Source organism: Anomaloglossus baeobatrachus, chromosome 6, assembly GCF_048569485.1.
Source record: "Anomaloglossus baeobatrachus isolate aAnoBae1 chromosome 6, aAnoBae1.hap1, whole genome shotgun sequence".
NCBI classification, from domain to species: Eukaryota; Metazoa; Chordata; class Amphibia; order Anura; family Aromobatidae; genus Anomaloglossus; species Anomaloglossus baeobatrachus.
The window spans coordinates 537333206-537350861 of record NC_134358.1 but is presented as its reverse complement, the minus strand read 5'-3'; the positions used below and the strand labels follow the sequence as shown (position 1 = coordinate 537350861).

The 17656-nt window shown below is 40.1% G+C and overlaps 1 protein-coding gene across 1 annotated transcript in view; it reads left to right on the top strand.

Moving 5' to 3' along the window:
* SLC39A12 (solute carrier family 39 member 12) overlaps window positions 1-16171 on the top strand; it is a 102341-nt gene extending 86170 nt beyond the window's left edge. Inside the window, exon 12 of the mRNA XM_075316813.1 lies at window positions 14379-16171. Within this exon, the coding sequence (XP_075172928.1) occupies window positions 14379-14507 (129 nt within the window). The 3' untranslated portion in view covers window positions 14508-16171. The remainder of the gene's footprint in view (window positions 1-14378) is intronic.
* The last annotated feature ends 1485 nt before the right edge of the window (window positions 16172-17656 follow it).

The window sequence follows — 17656 nt, the reverse complement described above, 5'->3', positions numbered from 1 at the left end:
GAATACTGACTCCCCATACACACCTATTGCCAATCCACATCGTATATATAGCCTGGGTCTTAGCCTCCCATACACGGTAAGTTTTTTAACTGCATGAGAGGACACACAAGCTAGGGACCCCAACGTAGAGAAATACTTTGGCGTAGTGTTGGGGCTCTATTGCATTGATCAATTCAGTAGCTAAATTTCTCTTTATTCATATATTCATGGCAGTAATGCAGGTTCCATTTTTCACATTTCATTCTTACAAATAGCTATTGAATTTTTCATGTCAGTATTCACACAGCAGTTTCTGCTATTCCATGTATTCCCCTTCCATAGTCACTGGTGTGCATACCTTATCTCCCCATAGTGATGTTTTTTAGGTTTTTTGCACCCAGTTCAGACATAGAATGGAGTTCCAAACGTTATTCCTTAATGTTAGTAGTTTTTCGTTTGTGAACCCTCCCCATACACACCTATTGCCAATCCACATCGTATATATAGCCTGGGTCTTAGCCTCCCATACACGGTAAGTTTTTTAACTGCATGAGAGGACACACAAGCTAGGGACCCCAACGTAGAGAAATACTTTGGCGTAGTGTTGGGGCTCTATTGCATTGATCAATTCAGTAGCTAAATTTCTCTTTATTCATATATTCATGGCAGTAATGCAGGTTCCATTTTTCACATTTCATTCTTACAAATAGCTATTGAATTTTTCATGTCAGTATTCACACAGCAGTTTCTGCTATTCCATGTATTCCCCTTCCATAGTCACTGGTGTGCATACCTTATCTCCCCATAGTGATGTTTTTTAGGTTTTTTGCACCCAGTTCAGACATAGAATGGAGTTCCAAACGTTATTCCTTAATGTTAGTAGTTTTTCGTTTGTGAACCCTCCCCATACACACCTATTGCCAATCCACATCGTATATATAGCCTGGGTCTTAGCCTCCCATACACGGTAAGTTTTTTAACTGCATGAGAGGACACACAAGCTAGGGACCCCAACGTAGAGAAATACTTTGGCGTAGTGTTGGGGCTCTATTGCATTGATCAATTCAGTAGCTAAATTTCTCTTTATTCATATATTCATGGCAGTAATGCAGGTTCCATTTTTCACATTTCATTCTTACAAATAGCTATTGAATTTTTCATGTCAGTATTCACACAGCAGTTTCTGCTATTCCATGTATTCCCCTTCCATAGTCACTGGTGTGCATACCTTATCTCCCCATAGTGATGTTTTTTAGGTTTTTTGCACCCAGTTCAGACATAGAATGGAGTTCCAAACGTTATTCCTTAATGTTAGTAGTTTTTCGTTTGTGAACCCTCCCCATACACACCTATTGCCAATCCACATCGTATATATAGCCTGGGTCTTAGCCTCCCATACACGGTAAGTTTTTTAACTGCATGAGAGGACACACAAGCTAGGGACCCCAACGTAGAGAAATACTTTGGCGTAGTGTTGGGGCTCTATTGCATTGATCAATTCAGTAGCTAAATTTCTCTTTATTCATATATTCATGGCAGTAATGCAGGTTCCATTTTTCACATTTCATTCTTACAAATAGCTATTGAATTTTTCATGTCAGTATTCACACAGCAGTTTCTGCTATTCCATGTATTCCCCTTCCATAGTCACTGGTGTGCATACCTTATCTCCCCATAGTGATGTTTTTTAGGTTTTTTGCACCCAGTTCAGACATAGAATGGAGTTCCAAACGTTATTCCTTAATGTTAGTAGTTTTTCGTTTGTGAACCCTCCCCATACACACCTATTGCCAATCCACATCGTATATATAGCCTGGGTCTTAGCCTCCCATACACGGTAAGTTTTTTAACTGCATGAGAGGACACACAAGCTAGGGACCCCAACGTAGAGAAATACTTTGGCGTAGTGTTGGGGCTCTATTGCATTGATCAATTCAGTAGCTAAATTTCTCTTTATTCATATATTCATGGCAGTAATGCAGGTTCCATTTTTCACATTTCATTCTTACAAATAGCTATTGAATTTTTCATGTCAGTATTCACACAGCAGTTTCTGCTATTCCATGTATTCCCCTTCCATAGTCACTGGTGTGCATACCTTATCTCCCCATAGTGATGTTTTTTAGGTTTTTTGCACCCAGTTCAGACATAGAATGGAGTTCCAAACGTTATTCCTTAATGTTAGTAGTTTTTCGTTTGTGAACCCTCCCCATACACACCTATTGCCAATCCACATCGTATATATAGCCTGGGTCTTAGCCTCCCATACACGGTAAGTTTTTTAACTGCATGAGAGGACACACAAGCTAGGGACCCCAACGTAGAGAAATACTTTGGCGTAGTGTTGGGGCTCTATTACATTGATCAATTCAGTAGCTAAATTTCTCTTTATTCATATATTCATGGCAGTAATGCAGGTTCCATTTTTCACATTTCATTCTTACAAATAGCTATTGAATTTTTCATGTCAGTATTCACACAGCAGTTTCTGCTATTCCATGTATTCCCCTTCCATAGTCACTGGTGTGCATACCTTATCTCCCCATAGTGATGTTTTTTAGGTTTTTTGCACCCAGTTCAGACATAGAATGGAGTTCCAAACGTTATTCCTTAATGTTAGTAGTTTTTCGTTTGTGAACCCTCCCCATACACACCTATTGCCAATCCACATCGTATATATAGCCTGGGTCTTAGCCTCCCATACACGGTAAGTTTTTTAACTGCATGAGAGGACACACAAGCTAGGGACCCCAACGTAGAGAAATACTTTGGCGTAGTGTTGGGGCTCTATTGCATTGATCAATTCAGTAGCTAAATTTCTCTTTATTCATATATTCATGGCAGTAATGCAGGTTCCATTTTTCACATTTCATTCTTACAAATAGCTATTGAATTTTTCATGTCAGTATTCACACAGCAGTTTCTGCTATTCCATGTATTCCCCTTCCATAGTCACTGGTGTGCATACCTTATCTCCCCATAGTGATGTTTTTTAGGTTTTTTGCACCCAGTTCAGACATAGAATGGAGTTCCAAATGTTATTCCTTAATGTTAGTAGTTTTTCGTTTGTGAACCCTCCCCATACACACCTATTGCCAATCCACATCGTATATATAGCCTGGGTCTTAGCCTCCCATACACGGTAAGTTTTTTAACTGCATGAGAGGACACACAAGCTAGGGACCCCAACGTAGAGAAATACTTTGGCGTAGTGTTGGGGCTCTATTGCATTGATCAATTCAGTAGCTAAATTTCTCTTTATTCATATATTCATGGCAGTAATGCAGGTTCCATTTTTCACATTTCATTCTTACAAATAGCTATTGAATTTTTCATGTCAGTATTCACACAGCAGTTTCTGCTATTCCATGTATTCCCCTTCCATAGTCACTGGTGTGCATACCTTATCTCCCCATAGTGATGTTTTTTAGGTTTTTTGCACCCAGTTCAGACATAGAATGGAGTTCCAAACGTTATTCCTTAATGTTAGTAGTTTTTCGTTTGTGAACCCTCCCCATACACACCTATTGCCAATCCACATCATATATATAGCCTGGGTCTTAGCCTCCCATACACGGTAAGTTTTTTAACTGCATGAGAGGACACACAAGCTAGGGACCCCAACGTAGAGAAATACTTTGGCGTAGTGTTGGGGCTCTATTGCATTGATCAATTCAGTAGCTAAATTTCTCTTTATTCATATATTCATGGCAGTAATGCAGGTTCCATTTTTCACATTTCATTCTTACAAATAGCTATTGAATTTTTCATGTCAGTATTCACACAGCAGTTTCTGCTATTCCATGTATTCCCCTTCCATAGTCACTGGTGTGCATACCTTATCTCCCTATAGTGATGTTTTTTAGGTTTTTTGCACCCAGTTCAGACATAGAATGGAGTTCCAAACGTTATTCCTTAATGTTAGTAGTTTTTCGTTTGTGAACCCTCCCCATACACACCTATTGCCAATCCACATCGTATATATAGCCTGGGTCTTAGCCTCCCATACACGGTAAGTTTTTTAACTGCATGAGAGGACACACAAGCTAGGGACCCCAACGTAGAGAAATACTTTGGCGTAGTGTTGGGGCTCTATTGCATTGATCAATTCAGTAGCTAAATTTCTCTTTATTCATATATTCATGGCAGTAATGCAGGTTCCATTTTTCACATTTCATTCTTACAAATAGCTATTGAATTTTTCATGTCAGTATTCACACAGCAGTTTCTGCTATTCCATGTATTCCCCTTCCATAGTCACTGGTGTGCATACCTTATCTCCCCATAGTGATGTTTTTTAGGTTTTTTGCACCCAGTTCAGACATAGAATGGAGTTCCAAACGTTATTCCTTAATGTTAGTAGTTTTTCGTTTGTGAACCCTCCCCATACACACCTATTGCCAATCCACATCGTATATATAGCCTGGGTCTTAGCCTCCCATACACGGTAAGTTTTTTAACTGCATGAGAGGACACACAAGCTAGGGACCCCAACGTAGAGAAATACTTTGGCGTAGTGTTGGGGCTCTATTGCATTGATCAATTCAGTAGCTAAATTTCTCTTTATTCATATATTCATGGCAGTAATGCAGGTTCCATTTTTCACATTTCATTCTTACAAATAGCTATTGAATTTTTCATGTCAGTATTCACACAGCAGTTTCTGCTATTCCATGTATTCCCCTTCCATAGTCACTGGTGTGCATACCTTATCTCCCCATAGTGATGTTTTTTAGGTTTTTTGCACCCAGTTCAGACATAGAATGGAGTTCCAAACGTTATTCCTTAATGTTAGTAGTTTTTCGTTTGTGAACCCTCCCCATACACACCTATTGCCAATCCACATCGTATATATAGCCTGGGTCTTAGCCTCCCATACACGGTAAGTTTTTTAACTGCATGAGAGGACACACAAGCTAGGGACCCCAACGTAGAGAAATACTTTGGCGTAGTGTTGGGGCTCTATTGCATTGATCAATTCAGTAGCTAAATTTCTCTTTATTCATATATTCATGGCAGTAATGCAGGTTCCATTTTTCACATTTCATTCTTACAAATAGCTATTGAATTTTTCATGTCAGTATTCACACAGCAGTTTCTGCTATTCCATGTATTCCCCTTCCATAGTCACTGGTGTGCATACCTTATCTCCCCATAGTGATGTTTTTTAGGTTTTTTGCACCCAGTTCAGACATAGAATGGAGTTCCAAACGTTATTCCTTAATGTTAGTAGTTTTTCGTTTGTGAACCCTCCCCATACACACCTATTGCCAATCCACATCGTATATATAGCCTGGGTCTTAGCCTCCCATACACGGTAAGTTTTTTAACTGCATGAGAGGACACACAAGCTAGGGACCCCAACGTAGAGAAATACTTTGGCGTAGTGTTGGGGCTCTATTGCATTGATCAATTCAGTAGCTAAATTTCTCTTTATTCATATATTCATGGCAGTAATGCAGGTTCCATTTTTCACATTTCATTCTTACAAATAGCTATTGAATTTTTCATGTCAGTATTCACACAGCAGTTTCTGCTATTCCATGTATTCCCCTTCCATAGTCACTGGTGTGCATACCTTATCTCCCCATAGTGATGTTTTTTAGGTTTTTTGCACCCAGTTCAGACATAGAATGGAGTTCCAAACGTTATTCCTTAATGTTAGTAGTTTTTCGTTTGTGAACCCTCCCCATACACACCTATTGCCAATCCACATCGTATATATAGCCTGGGTCTTAGCCTCCCATACACGGTAAGTTTTTTAACTGCATGAGAGGACACACAAGCTAGGGACCCCAACGTAGAGAAATACTTTGGCGTAGTGTTGGGGCTCTATTGCATTGATCAATTCAGTAGCTAAATTTCTCTTTATTCATATATTCATGGCAGTAATGCAGGTTCCATTTTTCACATTTCATTCTTACAAATAGCTATTGAATTTTTCATGTCAGTATTCACACAGCAGTTTCTGCTATTCCATGTATTCCCCTTCCATAGTCACTGGTGTGCATACCTTATCTCCCCATAGTGATGTTTTTTAGGTTTTTTGCACCCAGTTCAGACATAGAATGGAGTTCCAAACGTTATTCCTTAATGTTAGTAGTTTTTCGTTTGTGAACCCTCCCCATACACACCTATTGCCAATCCACATCGTATATATAGCCTGGGTATTAGCCTCCCATACACGGTAAGTTTTTTAACTGCATGAGAGGACACACAAGCTAGGGACCCCAACGTAGAGAAATACTTTGGCGTAGTGTTGGGGCTCTATTGCATTGATCAATTCAGTAGCTAAATTTCTCTTTATTCATATATTCATGGCAGTAATGCAGGTTCCATTTTTCACATTTCATTCTTACAAATAGCTATTGAATTTTTCATGTCAGTATTCACACAGCAGTTTCTGCTATTCCATGTATTCCCCTTCCATAGTCACTGGTGTGCATACCTTATCTCCCCATAGTGATGTTTTTTAGGTTTTTTGCACCCAGTTCAGACATAGAATGGAGTTCCAAACGTTATTCCTTAATGTTAGTAGTTTTTCGTTTGTGAACCCTCCCCATACACACCTATTGCCAATCCACATCGTATATATAGCCTGGGTCTTAGCCTCCCATACACGGTAAGTTTTTTAACTGCATGAGAGGACACACAAGCTAGGGACCCCAACGTAGAGAAATACTTTGGCGTAGTGTTGGGGCTCTATTGCATTGATCAATTCAGTAGCTAAATTTCTCTTTATTCATATATTCATGGCAGTAATGCAGGTTCCATTTTTCACATTTCATTCTTACAAATAGCTATTGAATTTTTCATGTCAGTATTCACACAGCAGTTTCTGCTATTCCATGTATTCCCCTTCCATAGTCACTGGTGTGCATACCTTATCTCCCCATAGTGATGTTTTTTAGGTTTTTTGCACCCAGTTCAGACATAGAATGGAGTTCCAAACGTTATTCCTTAATGTTAGTAGTTTTTCGTTTGTGAACCCTCCCCATACACACCTATTGCCAATCCACATCGTATATATAGCCTGGGTCTTAGCCTCCCATACACGGTAAGTTTTTTAACTGCATGAGAGGACACACAAGCTAGGGACCCCAACGTAGAGAAATACTTTGGCGTAGTGTTGGGGCTCTATTGCATTGATCAATTCAGTAGCTAAATTTCTCTTTATTCATATATTCATGGCAGTAATGCAGGTTCCATTTTTCACATTTCATTCTTACAAATAGCTATTGAATTTTTCATGTCAGTATTCACACAGCAGTTTCTGCTATTCCATGTATTCCCCTTCCATAGTCACTGGTGTGCATACCTTATCTCCCCATAGTGATGTTTTTTAGGTTTTTTGCACCCAGTTCAGACATAGAATGGAGTTCCAAACGTTATTCCTTAATGTTAGTAGTTTTTCGTTTGTGAACCCTCCCCATACACACCTATTGCCAATCCACATCGTATATATAGCCTGGGTCTTAGCCTCCCATACACGGTAAGTTTTTTAACTGCATGAGAGGACACACAAGCTAGGGACCCCAACGTAGAGAAATACTTTGGCGTAGTGTTGGGGCTCTATTGCATTGATCAATTCAGTAGCTAAATTTCTCTTTATTCATATATTCATGGCAGTAATGCAGGTTCCATTTTTCACATTTCATTCTTACAAATAGCTATTGAATTTTTCATGTCAGTATTCACACAGCAGTTTCTGCTATTCCATGTATTCCCCTTCCATAGTCACTGGTGTGCATACCTTATCTCCCCATAGTGATGTTTTTTAGGTTTTTTGCACCCAGTTCAGACATAGAATGGAGTTCCAAACGTTATTCCTTAATGTTAGTAGTTTTTCGTTTGTGAACCCTCCCCATACACACCTATTGCCAATCCACATCGTATATATAGCCTGGGTCTTAGCCTCCCATACACGGTAAGTTTTTTAACTGCATGAGAGGACACACAAGCTAGGGACCCCAACGTAGAGAAATACTTTGGCGTAGTGTTGGGGCTCTATTGCATTGATCAATTCAGTAGCTAAATTTCTCTTTATTCATATATTCATGGCAGTAATGCAGGTTCCATTTTTCACATTTCATTCTTACAAATAGCTATTGAATTTTTCATGTCAGTATTCACACAGCAGTTTCTGCTATTCCATGTATTCCCCTTCCATAGTCACTGGTGTGCATACCTTATCTCCCCATAGTGATGTTTTTTAGGTTTTTTGCACCCAGTTCAGACATAGAATGGAGTTCCAAACGTTATTCCTTAATGTTAGTAGTTTTTCGTTTGTGAACCCTCCCCATACACACCTATTGCCAATCCACATCGTATATATAGCCTGGGTCTTAGCCTCCCATACACGGTAAGTTTTTTAACTGCATGAGAGGACACACAAGCTAGGGACCCCAACGTAGAGAAATACTTTGGCGTAGTGTTGGGGCTCTATTGCATTGATCAATTCAGTAGCTAAATTTCTCTTTATTCATATATTCATGGCAGTAATGCAGGTTCCATTTTTCACATTTCATTCTTACAAATAGCTATTGAATTTTTCATGTCAGTATTCACACAGCAGTTTCTGCTATTCCATGTATTCCCCTTCCATAGTCACTGGTGTGCATACCTTATCTCCCCATAGTGATGTTTTTTAGGTTTTTTGCACCCAGTTCAGACATAGAATGGAGTTCCAAACGTTATTCCTTAATGTTAGTAGTTTTTCGTTTGTGAACCCTCCCCATACACACCTATTGCCAATCCACATCGTATATATAGCCTGGGTATTAGCCTCCCATACACGGTAAGTTTTTTAACTGCATGAGAGGACACACAAGCTAGGGACCCCAACGTAGAGAAATACTTTGGCGTAGTGTTGGGGCTCTATTGCATTGATCAATTCAGTAGCTAAATTTCTCTTTATTCATATATTCATGGCAGTAATGCAGGTTCCATTTTTCACATTTCATTCTTACAAATAGCTATTGAATTTTTCATGTCAGTATTCACACAGCAGTTTCTGCTATTCCATGTATTCCCCTTCCATAGTCACTGGTGTGCATACCTTATCTCCCCATAGTGATGTTTTTTAGGTTTTTTGCACCCAGTTCAGACATAGAATGGAGTTCCAAACGTTATTCCTTAATGTTAGTAGTTTTTCGTTTGTGAACCCTCCCCATACACACCTATTGCCAATCCACATCGTATATATAGCCTGGGTCTTAGCCTCCCATACACGGTAAGTTTTTTAACTGCATGAGAGGACACACAAGCTAGGGACCCCAACGTAGAGAAATACTTTGGCGTAGTGTTGGGGCTCTATTGCATTGATCAATTCAGTAGCTAAATTTCTCTTTATTCATATATTCATGGCAGTAATGCAGGTTCCATTTTTCACATTTCATTCTTACAAATAGCTATTGAATTTTTCATGTCAGTATTCACACAGCAGTTTCTGCTATTCCATGTATTCCCCTTCCATAGTCACTGGTGTGCATACCTTATCTCCCCATAGTGATGTTTTTTAGGTTTTTTGCACCCAGTTCAGACATAGAATGGAGTTCCAAACGTTATTCCTTAATGTTAGTAGTTTTTCGTTTGTGAACCCTCCCCATACACACCTATTGCCAATCCACATCGTATATATAGCCTGGGTCTTAGCCTCCCATACACGGTAAGTTTTTTAACTGCATGAGAGGACACACAAGCTAGGGACCCCAACGTAGAGAAATACTTTGGCGTAGTGTTGGGGCTCTATTGCATTGATCAATTCAGTAGCTAAATTTCTCTTTATTCATATATTCATGGCAGTAATGCAGGTTCCATTTTTCACATTTCATTCTTACAAATAGCTATTGAATTTTTCATGTCAGTATTCACACAGCAGTTTCTGCTATTCCATGTATTCCCCTTCCATAGTCACTGGTGTGCATACCTTATCTCCCCATAGTGATGTTTTTTAGGTTTTTTGCACCCAGTTCAGACATAGAATGGAGTTCCAAACGTTATTCCTTAATGTTAGTAGTTTTTCGTTTGTGAACCCTCCCCATACACACCTATTGCCAATCCACATCGTATATATAGCCTGGGTCTTAGCCTCCCATACACGGTAACTTTTTTAACTGCATGAGAGGACACACAAGCTAGGGACCCCAACGTAGAGAAATACTTTGGCGTAGTGTTGGGGCTCTATTGCATTGATCAATTCAGTAGCTAAATTTCTCTTTATTCATATATTCATGGCAGTAATGCAGGTTCCATTTTTCACATTTCATTCTTACAAATAGCTATTGAATTTTTCATGTCAGTATTCACACAGCAGTTTCTGCTATTCCATGTATTCCCCTTCCATAGTCACTGGTGTGCATACCTTATCTCCCCATAGTGATGTTTTTTAGGTTTTTTGCACCCAGTTCAGACATAGAATGGAGTTCCAAACGTTATTCCTTAATGTTACATTGACATTTTGGACACTTTTCTTATCCCATCAATTGAAAGGATGTTTGGGAATGATGAAATAATTTTTCAAGATGATAATGCATTCTGCCATAGAGCAAAAACTGAGAAAACATTCCTTGAAAGAAGACACATAAGGTCAATGTCATGGCCTGCAAATAGTCCGGATCTCAATACAATCTTTGGTGGAAGTTGAACAAAATGGTCCATGACAAGGCTCCAACTTGCAAAGCTGATCTGGCAACAGCAATCAGAGAAAGTGGGAGCTAGATTGATGAAGAGCCAGAGGTGGTGCAACAAAATACTAGTGATGTATTGGAGTGTTCTATTGTTTGTTTGTTTTTCATTATTCCATAATTTTTTCATCATAATTCAGTGATTCCATAATTTTTCCCCCTGTTTGGTCTTGAAAAGTAACTGTTACTGGCTAGCACATTATGTTTTCATGATTTTTGTAGTGTTTCTTAAAGCCAGAAAGTTGACATTTGAAATTACTTTAGTTTTGTGTCATGTCTGTGATCTGCTTTTTTTTAAACAAAAGTAAACAACTGAATGAACATCCTCAGAGCCAGGTGATTCGATAATTTTTGCCAAGGGTTGTAGTATCCCAAACAAAGAAATAACCATACACCAATAAGAGCCACAGGGGTGTGTATAGAAATGTGAAACTTCCCTGCCCATCAGTGTTAGCTAAAGCCTATGACATCATTCAGTTATAAGACAAGATGGTTTCTAAAGGATACAAAAGGGCTTGTATTCTTTCTGTCACACTTCATCACCTTCATATACACAGAAAGGGGTTGTCCTGTAGTGGCCTCATCCCTGTGACCCCAGATCATCACTAGACTAAAATATTGGGACCACAACTCCATGAAAATGAATTCTTGTCTGAACTGAACATTGATGTGTTGTCAATGAGCAGCCGTATCGTATCGTATCGTATCTCCTCTGTAAATAAAGGGATCCCATGTACTTATACGCTTCCATTAATGACTGCTTTACATGCTTCAATTTCTCGTGCGATCGCATTTGCGATCGCACCCGCCCCCATCGTTTGTGCGATATGGGCAATTTGTTGCCAGTGTCGCACAAAGTCGTAAACCCCCGTCACACGTACTTACCTTCCAAACATCCTCTTCCTGAAGGGGGAGGGACGTTCGATGTCACCGCGATGTCACACAGCGGCCGACCAATAGTAACGGAGGGGCGGAGATGGGTGGGATGTTTACGTCCCGCTCATCTCCGCCCCTCCGCTACTATTGGTCGGCCGCTGTGTGAGATGAGCGAGACGTAAACATCCCACCCACCTGCTTCCTTCATTGCCAGCGGGACGCAGTTAAGCTGCAGTTCATCATTCCCGGGGTATCACATGGAGCGATGTGTGCTGCCCCGGGAACGATGAACAACCGGCGCGCAGAAGGACGTGCGATTTTTAGAAAATGAGGGACGTGTCAATGAGCAACGATAATGTGAATATTTTTGCTCGTTAACAGATGCTCGTAGCTCTCACACGCTACGATATGTCAAACGGCGCCGGATATGCGTCACTTACGACGTGACCCCGACAACATATCGTTTGATATATCGTAGCGTGTAAAGCCCGCTTAAGATTCGGGGGAAGATCATATACATTAGCTGGTCACCTGATTTGGCCAAAATCGGTGGCTTTGGATTACTTTAATTTGATGTTCAAAGAGGATCATGTTTCCTTCCGGTATTCAGTCGTCACTGACAGTCACTTCTTTCACAATGATTTTCTTGAAGTGTCAGCCTCACACAGACTTGTCTTTGGATACCTGTATACCTCAACTTATATTTAGCTAAAAGAAGTTGACTTTGTACAAAGTCTACAAGAGATCGATGGTGTCGTCTTTGCCGCCACCTCCAGTTGATGACTCGAGTTGGCTGGCATTTAGTAAGATAACATAACATGAATGCTTCATATAAACTAACACAATGTTTCATAATGCGTCTGACCTTTCTTTAATCATCCCGATATAAAAAAGTTCAAAACATCCATCATTAGATGGAAATGACACATAAATCAAAAGACTCAACAAAAACCCATCTGGAACATTTCTTTGTACGTTACCGTCAGAAATATGGTAATCGTCAGATGCATCCACAGCCGTGTGTCATACTGGAACAAGATCAAACTGTAGCCTCGTTACAAGATCCTAGTCCTAATGTAGATGTCATTTTATTCCGGTCTTTCTATGTATCCATCCATTATCGATCTATCTATCCCTCTATTTATAATATAGCTACCTATCTAACCCATATATATCTTCCTATAATCTATCTATCTAAAGTGGTGCTTGAATGTTTGTGAACCCTTCAGAAAAGAAGAAAAGTCAGTGCACAGCTGGTATAACAGTGTATCTGTGGTGTCCTCTAAATAATTGAACACACAGCCATTAATGTCTAAGCTGCTGGCAACAAAAGTGAGTACACCCCTAAGTGAAAATGGCCACATTGTGCCCAATTAGCCATTTTCTCTTCCCTGTGTCATGTGACTCATTAGTGTTACAAAGTCTTAGGTGTGAATGGGGAGCAGGGGTGTTACATTTGGTGTTATCGCTCACACACACTCTCATACTGGTCACTGGAAGTTCAATATGGCTCCTCATGGCAAATAATTATCTCGGTATCTGAAACCAAGAATTGTTGCTCTACATAAAGATGACCGAGGCTATAAGAAGATTGCCACCACCCTGAAACTGAGCTGCAGCACAGTGGACAAGACGAGACAGTGGTTTAACAAGACAGGATCTACTCAGAACAGGCCACACCATGGTTGACGAAAGAAGATGAGAGCACATGCTCTACTTCGTATCCAGAGCTTGTCTTTTCAGAATAGACTTATGAGTGCTGCCAGCATTGCTTTAGAGGTTAAAGAGCTCTGCTCAGACTATATGCCGAACACTGCATCAAATTGGTCTGCATGGCTGTCGTCCCAGAAGGAAGCCTCTTCTAACGATGATGCACGAGAAGGCCTGCAAACAGTTTACTAAAGACAACCTGATTAAGGACATGGGTTACTGAACCATGTTCTGTGATCTGATGAGACCAAGATAAACTTATTTTGTTCAGATGGTGTCAGAGTATTTTGCGGACCCAGGTGAAGAGTACAAAGACAAGTGTGTCCTGCCTACAGTCTGGCATGGTGGTGGGAGTGTCATGGTTTAGGGCTGAATGATATCTGTTGGCTGTGGGAACCTACAGCTCATTGAGGGAACCATGAATGCCAACATGTTCTGTGACATACTGAAGCAGAGCACAATACCCTTCCTTTGTATTTCAACATAACGACCCCAAACACCTCCAAGACAACCGCTGCCTTGCTAAAGAAACTGAGGGTAAAGGTGCTGGACTGGCCAAGCGTCTCCCAACCTAAGCCCTATTGAGCATCTCTGGGGCCTCTTCAAATGGAAGGAGGAGCAGAGCAAGGTCTCTAACATCCACCAGCTCCGTGATGTCGTCATGGAGGATGGAAGAGGATCCAGCGGCTCCTGTGAAGCTCTAGTAAACTCTATGCCCAAGAGAGTTAAGGCAGTGCTGGAAAATAATGGTGGCCACACAAAATATTGCCACTTTGGGCACAATTTGTCCATTTTCACTTATGGGGTGTACTCACTTTTGTTGCCAGTGGTTTAGACAGTAATGGCTGTGTGCTGAGTTATTTAGAAGGCACCAAATTTACACTGTTATACAAGCTGCACACTGACACCGTACATTGTATCACAGGGTCAGATCTTCAGTGTTGTCCCATGGAAAGATCTAATAAAATATTTACAAAAATGTGAGGTGTACTCAGTTTTGTGTGATACTGTCTGCATAATGTAATACCTATCTATTCATTTATTCATGTATTATTTTCTTAATAGAAACCCCATATCCCATCTCGGCTTAATGTCATTCATATCTATCTCACTTTTTTTTTTTTACAGTTACCTGAAATGACTCACATTCAGACGCAGAGACCCTGGTTGATGTTTTTTCTGCAAAACTTAGGCCTTCTCCTTGGATGGCTGTGCCTGCTGCTACTAGCAATATATGAACATAAAATTAAACTATAACATTGATGTTTTCATTTTATTATTCTGTATTTCTTTTCTTCCAGACTTTGTAGTAAATTGTTTTGCATATGTGTTAATAAGATTGCATGACCAATTATGTCTATAAGCCGTTTTTTGTCCATTTTTATTTTGTTTAAGGGCTCATCCAGAGGTCTGATTTTTGCGTACAAGTGCTATCCCTGGTTTTCACGAACAGCACCACTACCTGTAATAACAAAAAAAGACAGTTGCACTCTGAAATGCTAAATTATGCAAACCATAAATGTAAGAATATAGATATGCATTACTGCTTAAGGAAATCTAGGAAAAATTGAGATATTTAGAATACAAAAATGGCCATTTCTATATCTGCCCAGTAGCCACGTCAAGGCATATCTTGTATACTGTGTACCTACTCTAACAACTCTCACTGGGTTAAAAACCTTCTATTTGTGGGCAAGTAGGAACCTACTATAGAGAATAAAATTACCTGCGGATAATGGGGGAGGGGTGCACAGTCAAAGGGCATGACTCTATTGTGGAGACACGGGGCTCAGTGGGTGCTCTTGTCCACTAAAACCCGCCGCCTTTAGAAAGACAGCGTGGCTCAGGGCTCATCCCAACTGAACGCCGGCCTCCTTAACCGTGGGCGTAACACTACTCAGACAACACAGGGTGAGAGAACCACAATAATTAGACTTTATTGGATCCCCAAACAATTAACGGCACATAACCAGCAAAACACACAAATGTAACAGGCAACATAGTCTCACCCTTCCGCTGGGTCACCAGGGATTTAGAATGTCCGTGCCTCAGAGCTTCCAGGGCCGCTTACTCCAGTCCAGCAGCACCCCGCTTTTGGCGGGCACCCACCGAGAAAGGAATAATGCCAGATTCAGGAAGCTGTGTGAGGTCTGCAAAGTCTGTAACAGGTGACTGAACTGTCCCAACTTGAGTGTCCTCCTTAGGTAGTCCTGGTATGATGTTACAATCCTGGCAGCCGGAGTCGAAATCCCTAGGCTGTGGATATGGTCTCCAACCGGAACCGGAGTCCCTAGATTGAAGCCATAAGATATCCTGATCCTCTAGTCAGCTCCAAAGAACTTAGACTGGATCCATCAGCATCCATCAACCTTCATCAACCCTGGTGGCTTAAAGAAGTCCCTTTTATAGCCATAACCTTCCCTTAGGATACACTGCGTCCTCATCGATTGGTTGGACAAGATTGCTTCTCCCATTTGATGAATTTCAAGCTGCATGGATAATGTTCATTTAAATGATGTGCATAGAAAGACTCAGTATATCTACATGGAGTCGGCAAGTCACCAACTAGACAATGGCTACTAAGGTAATTACATTATCAATACACAACTACAATATATAATGATTACTGGAAAAGTCTGGAGAGCAATAGCTAAGCAAACATGACTTAGCACACATAAGAACAATAGTCTGGCTGAATGTTAAAAAACTTTAACCCATGAGAGTCCATGTCATCACATCTATAATCTAGGCAAAAAAACAGATGGCACTCCCAACATGCAGTCTGCCCTTCTGACTGTGCACTCCTCCCCCATTAGCCACAGATGATATTATTCTCATGTAGTAGGTTCCTACATGCCCATACACATGAGGTTTTTTACCCAGATAGAGGCGTTAGAGTAGGTACCCAGTATACGAAATATGCCTTGACGTGGCTACTGGGCAGATATAGAAATGGCCATTTTTATATGCTAAATTTCTCAATTTTTCTTAGATTTCCTTAAGCAGTAATGCATATCTATATTTTTACATTCATTGTGTGCATGCTTTAGCATTTCAGCGTGCAACTGTCTTTTTTTGTTATTATATGTCATGTTCAATCTTGCACCTGTTCAGACTGCATGTTGGGAGTGCCTTCAGTTTTTTGTCTAGCACTCATACCTGTGATATCCTATGGTGCCATTCATGTCCATGATTTTTTGAGGACCAAGCAGAAGATCGTGGAGACATGTCTGATTTTGATCCGAGGGTTTGATCAAAATCGTCAATGCAACATCTGTAGCTCCCTGAAAAAAAATCGAACCACGCTCAGAAGATGAAGAAACCTTTTTTTTTTCTCCACATACGAGAAAAACTGATGTCACATAAATCATACTGTGATCAAAGTCTGATCAAAGTCTGATCCAAAAAATTAGTCCATTGTTCTTGTACATGAAAAACTGGGACGTCTGAATGAGCCCTATACGGAAGATACACGATTTTAATAAGTTATATCATGTTTAAATGTGTGAGCTATCGGATGTATATATTTTACATGGTAATAAACTGTAAAGATCATTCTTCTGAAATAAATTAGATTAGTAATGAAAGGTATAATGAATGCCAACTATATCGATTTGTATGTCAATATATCAATACCTTCAATTTACAATATGGATATCTATCTGAAGCCTGCCATCATGATATATCTTGCTCCGATTTTGCGTCTTATGTCCATCTCTTATCTATTTTTCGTTCTTTTATATATCCTCTATGTGTAGTATATGGTAGATAGCCAAATACCTGCAATTACCAGCGGATGAAGCAGGCTCTAAACCTATACAAATGCACAACCGATTTGACTGAGCAGGAAAGGGTTAATACCAAATTAATAAGTTATCCCCTTATGCTATACAAGCATCTAGTACTAAGTACAGCCTCACTGGCTGTTATAACCTGCTGTAAATGTGATGCAGAGGCACACATGAGCTTCTGGAAGCATTTCTAAGGAATCTTATCCCATTCCTCGTGGGCAATGGTCTCCAGGTCACAAATATTCTTGGTTTGGCATGTTCCAAACACCTTCTTCCAATCCCCCAATGACGTTCTCTAGTGTTCAAGTCAGGGGACTGTGATGACCACTCCAGAATCTTCAAAGACTTCTTCTTCAAAGACTTCTGAAACAAATCACTGGTACACATTGAAGTATGCTTGGGATCATTATCCAATTAAAATGTCTAATGATGCCCAAGCTTCAGCACCCTCATGGAAGGCATGAAGTTTTTTCCTAAGATTTCCTAAAACTTGATAAAAATCCATCTTACCTTCCACAATCTGCAGGTTTCTACAGATGAAGTGAAGCAATCAAGAAATATCACTGAGCCAAAGCAAATCTTTACTGGAGGCATCAGTGAGTTATCACCATACTT